General features: G+C 40.5%; 1 protein-coding gene across 3 annotated transcripts in view; it reads left to right on the top strand.

The window, feature by feature from the left end:
- Positions 1-13,286, top strand: part of SHTN1 (shootin 1) — a 104,140-nt gene that overhangs the window by 28,597 nt on the left and 62,257 nt on the right. For all 3 annotated transcript variants that reach the window (XR_013233598.1, XM_077349880.1, XM_077349879.1), the window contains exons 4-7: positions 2,790-2,884; positions 7,186-7,354; positions 9,299-9,396; positions 11,632-11,713. Coding sequence is in view for 2 of the 3 variants with exons in the window: in XM_077349880.1 (XP_077205995.1) it covers positions 2,790-2,884; positions 7,186-7,354; positions 9,299-9,396; positions 11,632-11,713 (444 nt within the window). In the remaining variant the exon portion in view is untranslated. The remainder of the gene's footprint in view (positions 1-2,789; positions 2,885-7,185; positions 7,355-9,298; positions 9,397-11,631; positions 11,714-13,286) is intronic.

Raw genomic sequence — 13,286 nt, 5'->3', positions numbered from 1 at the left:
TTTTTTTATATTTCATTTTTCATAACTCACCCCCCCCCCTTTTCTGGAATGTAGTCATAATTGCAGGTTAACTAATCTTCAATGAATCATGAGTTATCTCTTGTAAGACAGGCCTCTTTTTTTTTATTTGACTAGTTTATGGGAAATGTAAATTTTCTTCTATTATTTAATGTAAAGGGAGTACATTTAATGGTTTCTTGGCTGACCTTGTGACATCACAAAGCATTTTTAAATGAGGAAAATGCAGTCCCTCTTCTTCCCCAATCCTCCATTTTTGGCAGTAAATAAGAACCTCGTGTTACATCCGTGATAGATTCTTTTTTCTATCTATTGTACTTATTATAACGGTCCACTAGAGGTATGCCTTTTGGATTTGGGGTTTGGAATATTCAAAATTTCTAATATTTCCAAATCTTGGAATCCCAGTTATTCTGAAATATATAGTGATTCTTATGGGAAGCAAATTGGGCTTCTTGAGATAGGAAAGTGAAACATATCCTGGAGACCAACCAGGCTGGGCTGCTTGAGAAATGAAAGTGAAACCTCAACTGATGGGGCATCAAGGGAGGCAGAGGCAGGGAGTCAAGTGTCAGCTGGTTTGTGCTACTGTGGTTTTGCCAGGGGGACTAGAATGAGAGCAAATCCTGTGGCTAATGCCTGGCCACACATATGGAACCCTGAATCAGGAAAAGACAGCTGTAAGTACTTTCACGTTGGTCAATTCCAAGTGAAGGTGGAGCTAGCTGCTTCATAATCCCTCTGCAGCCCTTGGACCATTTGTTGTCAATTAATGCTCTGCCTGCTGAACCAGTCTTCACTTTGTCAGTTTCCATGCACCTCATCCTGCACTTGCTTTCAACTCTACCCATTAGTCTATATACTATACACTTATTCATATTTAAGAAGAAATTTTAGGATTCCTATATGGTAGGTTAATTAGATTGTACATTAATTGGAACATTTTATATTGGGCATGAGAGTAAATTTTATTATATTAAGATAGAATTAGATAATTTATAAATTCAGTGTAGTGAGAGAAATAAAATTTGGAGCATTTCATTTATGTGTGTGTGTGAGTGTTCCATTTTTAGCAGAGTGTGTGTTTGGGTCTTGAGGAAGTCGGTGCCTGGGAATGGCTTGAGGAATGCTATTGTCACTCGTCGCAAGCAGAATTCTGATGATCTTGGCTTGCCAAGCTGTCCAAGGTGATTGTGGGAATGAGTTCCGCTTATAAGTGAGTGTGCTGCAGCAAGCTGGCACCACATTCCGGCTATACTACGACTCCTTGCCTAGATGGGCAGTAGTTGATGGGAAAGGCCTGCAAGTAAAGGTTCCTCTGGGCTGGATGGGGTCACCAGCATGAGGCTAGCACAGTGTGTGTGTGTTTGTTTAGGGGGAGAGTGTTAACTGTTTTTCTTAATCAGCCATTGAATATTGTTACAGATATATAACACTGTGTCAATTGGGTTCTCTGAATTCCTAGTTTCTGGTGATGGTGGTTTTTAAATCTTGAGCTATTTATTTCTTCATGTATCTTGACAATGAAAGGTCCTAGAGACTGAAAAAGAGCAAACTGGAATTTAAAAAATTAATTAGCACATTTATATGACACTTTTCTACCCAAATAGGGTGGCAAATATAAAAACATTAAAACCCCTTAATATTAAAGTAATATTTAAAAATCTGTAAACATTAATAAAGCAATAAAATAGAGAGCTTTGACAGAACTGCTCTGCAAGAACAGTTCAAACAGGACTGTGACTAGTCCAAGGTTACCCAGCTGGCTGCATGTGGAAGGCTTTACTTGCTGGCAGAAGATAGAGGGAGACAGAATCTCCCTGAGGCGATAGTATCAACATTCATTGCAATGAAGGTCCTCTCTTGGGTTGCCACTTGTCTAGCCTTATATGGTGGAGGCACTTGAAGCAGGGTCTCTAAAGATGAGTGGAGTAGACAGGTAGGTATGTATGGAAGATGGTAGAACTTAAGAGGAAATAATTCAATAAGTGATGGTGATAATAGTCACTCACTGTGCCGAATGATCAAACGAGCTAGAAACAAAAGTATTCTGTAGAACAGGGGTAGTCAAACTGCGGCCCTCCAGATGTCCATGGACTACAATTCCCAGGAGCCCCTGCCAGCAAACGCTGGCAGGGGCTCCTGGGAATTGTAGTCCCTGGACATCTGGAGGGCCGCAGTTTGACTACCCCTGCTGTAGAATATTCACAAATAGTCTGAAGCCAATTGCAGAAGCCCTCTCCCCTCCCCCCGCTTCCCAACATGTCACTCCTCAGACTAAGCCTTGCAATACCTTGCTGTTTGGCTTTATTTAAGCTCTTTGCTATTGAGTTGTTTTTATGATCTAAATTTTTAGAACGTTAAGCATTTATGGGAAACAACATGTTTGGGCCTTATTATAACCTTCCTGTTCTTTGTTAGTTTGAATTATTTTTGTGTTTCGTAGAGTATAGAAAACTGGGAAAGGCAATTAAGGTTGGGAATCTTGTGATGGTATGAAAATGGGTCATATGAGCTTTTTCTAGAAGTGGAGAAGGAAAAGTTTGGAAATACAAGAGGCAGCGCTGGGATGCATCTGTAAAACATGGGAAATAGATTCAAATTTTTATTAATCTTCCTGTAGTACTACTTTTTAATACATAGTTGATGTGGAAAATTTATGGAAATACTCATAATCACAGGATAAATAAACTGACTGAAAAGGGGAGTAGAGGAAGGTCTGACTCAGATTAAACTTCATATGAATCAATTTTTTTCCTCTAATGCTCTAGTTTCTCACATGGTCATTGAGGAAGTCAGTTGCATACAGAGCCACCTTGAAATTGAAAAGACATGCCGTGAAAGTGCAGAAGCTCTGGCTACAAAGGTAAGAAGCCACTGATTTTTCTTGGAGGACATAATTAAAACATATATTCTTGAAGGACAGATAGTCTTGGAGGTCAGAATTCAAAGGTGTACACTGCTCCAGGTTATTCAGGGTTCTGGAAGTCTGATTCAACATTTCCAGTTTTCTGAAATCCTCTGACAAGTGGACAGCTCTCTGGCAGCTCTTCAGAATTTCAGGCAAAGAAAGTCCCCCCCCCCCCCAAAAAAAAACCCTGCTCTCTAAAGTCCTTGAGCTGGAGGGTTGAAATGAACCATATGTTCATTGACTCATTTCTCCTGTTTTCTTCTGGTCTGTTTGGCAGGCTGGAGGAACCTCATACTCAGCATTGGTGACTGGCAGTGCAGTCCTATGCAAAGTTACTCCAGCCTTATCTACACACAAGGAGGTTAAGCAAAATCCTGCAAAACCTGATGCTTCTTTCCTGTATGTTGATACAATCAACTCATGCTTCCCATGTGGTTTGTGCAGCATCAGATGTGACAGAATTCCTCCACTGGAAGCTCTACTGTGTAGCAAATCATGAGCAGATTGTGTGTAACTTGTTATAAGATAATTGGACATGCAGATATTTTGCAGCAGTAATCTGCTAAATGCACAGACCTGGTATGTGGCATTCTTCATATTGGTTGCATGCTATTTTCTATGTGAAATAGCTTTTTATGTTGAAATATTTCTGAAGCAGACCTAAGTTTTGATGTGATGCTTTGGCCTGGGGGAGGAAGTAGGATGGGATGGTGGCTGTGTACTTTTGGATATCACAGCAATAATTTATTTGTTAATATGTTGAATATCCAAAGAGAAAGATCTGATTTAATTTAAACACCTTTGAAAGAAAGAAAGAAAGAAAGAAAGAAAGAAAGAAAGAAAGAAAGAAAGAAAGAAAGAAAGAAAGAAAGAAAGAAAGAAAGAAAGAAAGAAAGAAAGAAAGAAAGAAAGAAAGAAAGAAAGAAAGAAATGTAACTTAGGAAATGTTTAGTTTTTGAGTTTCCCATTTTATGCATTTGGGTTAACTGATGAACAAATTAAGAAATGTCTAGTGAATCTGTGGTATGAAAGAATAATAAGCATTTCATGCTTGAATCAAATGGAAAAGTCAGCCAGAATATTACATTTCAGGTGATTGTTTGTGAAAGCAAATCAAGGGGCAGGCGAAAGGTGACCTGTGCTGTTCTGTTGATTGCAGCCAGGCTGATGAGTTTACCAAGTGTATAATTTTCTATGTTCCATCTCATCAGAAGTACATTATTATTATTATTATTATTAAAGAATGTTTTATCTCTTTGTGATACATATATGGTTGGGGAAAAACATATTTGAGTCACTTCATCATCAGAAAATGGATTGCAGCAATTTTTAGCAAAATTTCATTAGTAACATTGGCTGGTCTGTGTGCATTTGTGCATTTTCCCTGCCCAAAGTATATCTTCGGATGTGACTGAAATCCCACTAGAAGAAAATGTCTTTTAATTTAGATGCATTAGCGATGTACTTTCTGAAGGTATTTACGTAATAGTTCTCATAATGATACTACATTAGAATTTGTAAGATAGTCAATCAAAATATAACTAAGAGAATGTATGTAACTATCCTTTCTTTCCATTCTTTGCACATAGTGACACACTCTGACGGTAAAGAGACTAGTACATTTCTATCAGAGATTACTCATTGGCTTAATACATGGGTCTAAGCTATGCTGAGTTCCTCAGATTTTCTGCTGAGACCTTTAAGTGAGTAAAGCAGTGTGGTTCTTGAAAAGAATTGTGGAAGGCTTCCTGAAAACATCTGCCACTTTGATAAACCTGGATTGAAAGAGGCAAATGGGCATCAAGATCCATTTCTAGTTACTTGAAAATAGAGAAGAATTTAATGTCTTAAGAGTGACTTGGGCTGTTATGAAATGCAGTGAGAAGAGGAAGCACAAGTGCCCTGCATTCCCTTGATGGTTTTTGATAGAATCCCAAACCTGTGCACTTTTGTTCTCTTGCATCTTGACCTCTCTTCATCATGACAAATCGAAAGGAACACTCACACATATTCCATAACTTCAGAAGCTTATGGCTGCTTTCAACCAATCCACTAAAAAACCCTGATTTAATGGTCTTGCTTTAATAAATGTTATGGTGCATGTCTTTGCACTATGCCAGTTTGTCTGATATACAGACAGCTCCACGTGCTCAATCCCCTGTCCTGCTAATATACTATTCCTAATTCGAAAGAAATGAGTCAGCAGTTCTTCCATGGAAGTAAATATGAACTGAGAGTTCTCTGGACATGCAAATTGTAGTGGTATAATGGTTCCATTCCTCCCAAATGGCTTGTAATTTTTCACAGATTTCTGTGGAGATGGGGAGCAGCCATTTTTAACCACCAGCCTATTCACTGAACCATTGTGATCTCTAGGTTATTAGGCCTTTGGCAGCTGTTAAGATAGCTTATCTGTGCACCTTAGAAACAAAATAATTCAGAAGAAATACCAGAGGTTTTACTATGAGGAAATGCATTCCAGTTGTTATCTGCCCCTTGTTTTACACATGCCTATTTAAATAATCCTCATCCTCAATAAATAAAACCATGAATCAGTGAGGTATATATTTTATATTATTGCCCTGAACAATTATGATGGCTTCAAATAACAGTGAATAGATTATTAGGAAGAGAGTGTTGATTTCTGCTTTGTCATTTTTAATATGCATTTGAATTTAAACCTGTATTTTAAAACCTCTCCAATATCTCCCACTTTGGGTAATCACATTTGCCTTAAAAACCAGGATAAAAGCTGAACCATCATAAAGAGTGTACAGTGTTAAAAATAAATGTTATAGTTGTCTCATATTGCCTTGCTGTTCTGACCCATTTTGTGCTGACCTGTTTTCAAAATAGATTCTGTCTGGTTCCTTATAGCAGCCTTTTAATCTTTTTCTTTGAAAAGCAGAGAATCAATTTAGCTTTTCTAGGTATAAGTAATGGACAATATAATGCTTAAACAAAAGGCTTATCAGTTAAGTATGTTTAATATATTCTGAGAGTTCTTTGAATCTAGTTCCTTTCTGTGATCTCAACACAGTTCTCAGAAAAGACATTGCTTGCTTTCTCAAGTGTATCTCAAAAAAAGTTTTCAATACAAATCCCAAAAAAACTGTTTTAATGGAGAGATGCAGATCTTGGTAGCCATGTTACCCTGTGTGAATATTTTTCCAATGTTGCTTTTTCTTGGCAATATTAGAAAGAAAGAAACACATTTTCATCAATGCCTTCAGCCCAGTTCATTTTACTTTATGGTACTCATCATTGGACTCCATATTTCAGTAGACTAAGCTACAGCTCTCTAAGTCTTATTCATGTAGTCATAGCATTGGAGTCCTGCCAAAGATGTAGAGCTCTGTGGACATTGATCCCACCAGTGTTCATAGCAGTTAATGGAATTTCAGTAATCTTGTAAGAATAGGGCAGTGTTATGTTAGACTAGAGGCAAAGCCCGTTGTATCCCGGAAAACAATGGGCGCTAGAGTTTGGCAGTGGGAAGAGGAAGGGGAGGAGTTGTCCAGTCTGTAAGGGCATGGGGTTGAATGTGTGTGTTGTGTGGTAGGTTGTGGTAGCTTAGTGACAAATGGGGAGCATGGGTGTGGTGAGATGGGTGTCAAGAACCTGTGGTTTGGAATGTTTATTGAGTGTGGAAGAGGATTGACCTTTGGAAATTGTGGCATAGTGGTTACAGATGAGTTTTCAAGAGCTATGTCTTCATATATGTCAAGGGAAAATCAGACTGGAGACTCTTCTTAGGGGGAGATTGAGGCCCGGGGGGGTAGTCTTTTGCCAAGGGATATTGCCACCGCCTGAGCTCCTGCTCCATTTGCTTTCCCGCTGGCGCCCCTGACTTCCCATCGCCCACTGGAGGCACTGCCAGCAGGAGCTGCGCAGTGCCATGCCGAGGGTGAGCCCCAGCCATGACGGCCGCTGGAGACCACCAAAGGTGAGCAGGCGGCAGAGTAGCAGGGCAGGCCCCGAGGCAGCAGCCAGGGAAGAGGACGAGGAGGAGCCGTGGCCTGGTGCCAACTGATCCACGAACCGTTACCAGTCTCCGGACCGGGGGTTGGGGACCACTGCCCTAATACACATGGGTTAGTCACAGTACACAGGTGTCTGCCCTGATCCTTCTGTCACCATTTTTTATGGTTGGTAAATGTTCAGCCCAGGGAAAGCCAACCTCGTGTATGTTTTTAAGGACTTTGTGTATGTTTTTAAGGACATTTTAGAAACAGTGTGGTATTTTACATTTGCAGTTGAACAAAGAAAACAAGACCTTGAAAAGAATCAGTATGCTGTATATGGCAAAACTGGGGCCGGATATCATTACTGAAGAAATCAACATAGACGATGAGGAGTCATCCACAGATATGGAAGTTAGTCCTGTTGCGTGTGATTCAGTGCAGTGCCAGCAGCTAATGAAAGGTATGTGTTCTCGAGAATGCATTGGTTAGCCTTTTTTTCTTTCAATGACCATGAATAATGTAGAACAAGTTGTTTTGGAAGAAGGAAGCGGCTCTCCAAGAGAGGTTATTGTTTTTGTTAAGCCATCAAAGTGAGCAATTTCCCTCCCCCAGAGCATAATATGCCCATACTTGCCTATTCTTTAATGATATGGCAAGTTTCAAGGTTGCTACTTCTGTGTATAAAATACTATATGCCCTATGAGTACATTTCAGCTTGTGACTAATGTCTAATGCACATGTGATTTATTTTAGAATGTATACCAATTGCAGTCAAGTCCTGATGGATAGCAAATTACTGATGTTTGTGTGTTGTGGAGCAAGCAACAAACACCTAGTTTCGTTGGGCTGAAGGCCTTTTTATTATTAGGGACTGTACTATAGGTAACTTTGCATTTGGAATAAGGAATAGCAATACTTAACTAAGCTGTTTCTGGAGTTCTAGGCCAGAGTTGTCCCGGTTTTGTTCTGCAGATTCTTAGTAGGCTCTTCTGATTGTTCTGAGGCCTCTGGGATAGTTTCTTAAAGAGGCAGTATACAATGGATATATGTGCACCAGGCTTTCTCAACCAGAGTTTTATGACAGCCCTGGAAGGGTTTCCTGAATGTGTTGGAGTTAATTAATATATTTGTAACTCTTTTAAACATTTATTGGGTGATATGACCATATATGGTCATGTTGACCTGTAATCCCCTCCCCAAATGCCCAATGCTTGGCTTGGAGGGGATGGGAAGAGGAGAGGCCCTGGGTGGCCATGTACACAGCTGTGCTTCCCGACCATATTCTGCAGGACTGCACTGTTTATGGGGCTTCTTGAAGCCTGAAGAATGTTTCAGAGGTTTTTCAATGGTAAAAAGTTGAGACAGGCTGGTGTACGTATATGTCTCCATTCAAAAGCACATAACAATCCTTTTGCACTTGAGTGTTGCAAGAATTTTGTGCATTAAAAGTATATTTGAAAAACTTACATAAATAAAATTCTTTGTACTCAAGTTACCTGTATGCATATACAAAACATTTTGTGGGAAGAGCCCCAGTCTGCATCATGGGTGTTTTTTTAACTACAGATTGGCACTGAAGGAGAATTCTGTAGACAGATCAAACCATATTCAGACCTTTTAAATCAAACTATTAATTAATTAAATTATGCCACCAATGCAGCCCAAAATAGGTGTGATTTATTAAACAAGTTAAGTCAGGTGTCCCCAAGACTGCAAACCCTTGGGGCAGGGCGGTGAAACATGCAAGGGAAGCCCCTTCTATTCCCATAACACGGTACCTGATACAAATGGAATCCCAGCACTGGAGGACAGTTCCCTGCATCATCTATATGAAGGGATGAGGATACCCTAACCCAAGTGGTTAAAAAAGTCACATCTGGTTTGGCCCTATGTTTACATTTTGCTTATCACATGGTTTAACACTTTGAATCTCCCTATAGGATGGAGGTCAATGTGTTTTGTGACAGGAGAAAGGACAGCATAATACATGAATAAGTCTACCAAACAAAGTTTTGAAACCAACAAATAGGTCTTGAACAAATATAACATTTCCATTTTTCATGGGCAGAAGTAGATGTAGTGGTGGTCTTTAATATAGACTGAGAGACACCTAGCTTCTTGCACAATAGTACTGAGCTGTTAAGCCTATGAATTTGCTAGGGCAGGGTGGGAGAGAGAAAGGACTAGACAAGGGAATAAGTGATAAACCAACCTGTAATGGTATCTGTCTCTGAGGCCAGTTAGATGACACCTCACAAATGCTCCTGCACTTTAAATAATTTAAGAGCCTATTGATGAGCGATACCTCGGCTTTTCCACCAGTGTTTTTTAATCTATGCTTACTGTGTTCATTTTGTCCCCAATGTAAAATGAACTCTGATCACCACCACTTTTGAAAATGTAGATCTGCGAGATCAAATTATATCCCTTCAGGAGGAAAAGAAAAACATAATTATCGAGCTGGAAAACCTAAGAAGTAAATGTGCAGAAGATGCTGTAGAAGTAAGTATCCTGACACAAGTCAGAGAGGAAGTCTAGATTTTCTTTACCTGTTTATTGGACTACAGTGATCTATGGGTGTCTTTAATTGCTATCCGACAGAATAGATTTCCTAGCCCTGTGAACAAGTTTTATCCGGCTGTTTTTTTAAAAAAAGAGACCCTTTCTGTAGGACCAGAATTTACCAAATTTCTGTCCTCATCTGCAGCTGTCTAGAGAAAGTTTATTATGGTAAACAGTAATTGGTCATAAAGTTGGGGAATTCAGGTGGATTGTCCTGATTTGTAACTAGCAAACATCTAGTGAAGTTGTAATCATATCCCAGGGCATGGGGCTTCTTTAAAAGTTGTGGGAAAATGCCACCCAACAAGACTCTCTCCAGGCCTTCCTCACTGATTTTGGGAGCCTGAGTGACCGTTGACTATTTAACCAACAAGGGGAGTGGAGGATGGAGGCCATGAACCCAGAGAACACTCCTACTTTTTCTGCATGATGCCGCTGTACCATGCTGAGAGAAGTTATAGCCATGACTTTAGATTTGTATTTATTTGAGATGTGAAAAAAAAGTCAGAGGCGCATTTTTGGAAGTTGAAAAATTTGATTCTGAGCCAAATTAGTTGGAAAATCTCTTATAACAATTATTTGTTTGTTTAGATAATTTGGGAGCTGCTTCTTCAAAATCTGACATCACATATGTTTCAGTGCAAATTAAGACTGGAATAATGTGCAGACTCATTGCAAAATAAGACTCACTGAAATAAATGGAACAGAGTAAACCTGTTTAGGAGTGTAATGTTGGATGGGCAAAAACCTTTTCCAGGAACTTGATATACATTAGGAGGACCTCAACAAGAACCTACTGTTGCTGCTTTGGGGATTTTGGACCAAATGGTACATTACATCTACCATGTGATCACTATGAGGTTTTGCAGCACAAAGCCAGCTGCATGTTCCCCAAAGTGCCACAGAGACTTGATTCTGATCTTATTGTGGGATGGGAGAATTGGTCCCATTATGGATAAAAAAATTGGTTAAATGACAGGAAGCAAAGAGTAGGAATAAAAGGATAGTTCTCACTACAGAGGGATGTCATCAGGGAGTCCAGCAAGGATTGGTATTGGGGCTGGCACTATTTAATTTGATCATAAATGATCTGGAACTGGGGGTGAGCAGTGCAGCAGTCAGGTTTGAAGATGGTACAGAATTATTCAGGATGGTTAAAACCAAGGCTTACTGTGAAGAAGAGGAGAATTGATGCAAATTGGGCGAGTGGGCAACAGAGTGGCAAATGAAGTTCAGTGTTAGTAAGTGTAAGGTGATGAACACTGAAATAAAAAGATCCCATATTTACATATATGCTAATAACTTCTGTACTTGCTGAGACTGAGCAGGAAAGAGACCTTGGAATCACAATGATAGCTTAATGGAAACATCAACCCAGTATGCTGGAAAAGGCAAACTCTATAGTGTCACTGTATAGATCTATAGTGAGGCCTTATTTAGAATACTGTGTTCAGTTCTCATCACTGTATCTGAAAAAATACATTTCAGAACTGGAAAAAGTACAGAAAAGGGTACCCAAGATGATTTGGTTCAGTGGTCCCCAACCTTTTTTAGGCTGGGGACCGGCAGGGCCCGCGGGCCACGCCCACGCTTTAGGCCGCGCCCGCGAGCTGCACCCGGCCGCACCCACGGGCCGCACCCGCGGATCGGGCCGCGCCCGCGAGCCGCGCCCGCGAGCCGCGCCCGGCCGCGCCCGCGGGCCGCACCCGTGGATCGGGCCGCACCTGCGGGCCGCGCGGGCGCGGCCCGGCCCTGATTGCCTCTCCCCGCCCTCCCGCAGTAAGTAGCTTCCCGGGCCGCAAGTTTGCGGCCTGGGAAGTTTTTTACTGCGGGGGGGGAGGGAGCCACGGCCCGGCGCCTTGGCCTTTGCGGCCCGGCGCCGGGCCGCGGCCCACAGGTTGGGGACCACTGATTTGGTTCACACACCCCTGTGCTGCAGTCCCAATCAAAATCATACCCGTGTTGTGCTTTTGAGTAGAGTTTCCACAGAAAACTCATAGTGGGTATCCTGCTGCAAGTCCCCATCATGGACCTAACTTCTACCGAAAAGTCGATTTTTGTATATCAGACTGGAAACTTGATAAAACTAATTTTTCCACCTGTTTCATTAAGTGCTTTTATTTTTCCCTGATTATCTCTATGTTGCTGGACTCGTGTTGTTTCCTTTTTTCCTAGGTAAATAAAGTAAAGGAAGAAAATGCAGTTCTGAAAGCTGAAGTTCGTGAACAACAGAAAGTGTTGGAAAAATGTAATCGAGGTTTGTATATGTGCATTATATTTTCCTTCTCTTGTCTTGTTTTCTTGTTATCAGTTAGTAAGTGGATTCCCCCAACTATGTAGTGTGAGTGAGAGGAGAGCAACCAGCAACCACACGCTAAGGAAATGTGTGGAGGAGAAGTAGCACTATTTCCACCTTCAGCTCCTGCCCTCGCACCTGTTTCCCTCTCCCTTCTCCCGAGGACCGGGCTTTTTTTTTTTTTTGAAGCAAACTGCCTGGAGCAACAAATATGCATTAAATCATCCAGGCAGAGCAAACAAAAATTTTCCCCAGCAGTTAACACACAAAGCATGCCTCTACCCCCACCCCCCAAAATCAGGAACAAGGTTACTTTTTTAAAGCTTCAAGGCTCATAATTCCAAAAGGGATGGTAGTAAAATAAGCACTATGCATCTATGATTAGATGTATAGGCATAGCAACAGAGAAGTTTTACTTAAAAAAAAATACTTTGCATTGCGGGCCCTTTAAAGCATGGAGATGATTGGCTGCCTGGCTTGATTGATAGGCGGAGGAAAGTTGCGTGTATAGTGCGTTCCTTTCTTCCGCCATTTCAAATAGTCATGCAGAGTGCTGAGAAGTGCAAGAAGGCGGCAAAGGAGAGCGAGAGAGCCAGGAGGTGAGGAATGGTTGGAGGCGTGATTTTTTATAGCATTACATCATTGTGCTGGCATAATGCTATTTTTTTTGATGTGCAGAATAGCTCCAACTCTTCTTCTTCATCTTCTTCTTCATGTCTAAAATCAAACAGAAACTTAAAGCTAGGCATAAATAAAATTGTCCACTTTTACTTTTCCCACTTTATTGTGAAAGCTTTAATTCAATAGTAAAAAGACTGCTGGTTCTTTAGTATGATTTAAAGGTAGAGTAAATACAAATCTAAAAGTTATAACCTTTTAAGCCGACTTCAGTAGATTTAGAAGGGTTTAACCCTCCTTAGAATTGCATTGTTAATCAACTAGCAGTGAATCTTTCAAGAAAGATTCTTGAAAGCCTTTTATTTTGGGTCAATAGGAGAAGTATTTGGAGGGAGTCCTGCCATCAATCATTTGGAGTTAGAGGTACAATCAGAAATTCTTACACATCTCAGTTAACACTTCAGTGGCTTTCCGTATAAAGTGCAAATCAAAAACTGACTTGCTCTTTACAGTGCAGAAAACTGCTTGTAGTGCTTATACAAAGTATAGATTTTTATATCCTACAGCATTACCATAAAAACTTACTGCTAGAGCTGAATATTGACAATATTTGCCCCCCCTCCCAGTTTAATTGCATGGACTGTACAAGAGTGTGTGCTGAATGTCAGTTAACATTCATGGTCATGGCCCACACAGACACAATATTATTGGAGGCGTATTTGGAAAACTACTATACAGTTTCTTGGACTGGTATTTACTATTCATTCTATTCATTCTTATTCAGTATCACTTACTCAGTGTCGCTTCACAGATTACACGGTGGCAAATTTGTACATGTTGTCTTGGGTAAACATTGTTGCAGCCCATCCTGGCTCCTTTGTGCACATACCAATATTAGAAACATGTATTTTTCCTC

The sequence above is a fragment of the Paroedura picta genome, chromosome 8, assembly GCF_049243985.1.
Source record: "Paroedura picta isolate Pp20150507F chromosome 8, Ppicta_v3.0, whole genome shotgun sequence".
In the NCBI taxonomy this organism is placed as follows: domain Eukaryota; kingdom Metazoa; phylum Chordata; class Lepidosauria; order Squamata; family Gekkonidae; genus Paroedura; species Paroedura picta.
This window is presented reverse-complemented; position numbering and strand designations above follow the sequence as displayed.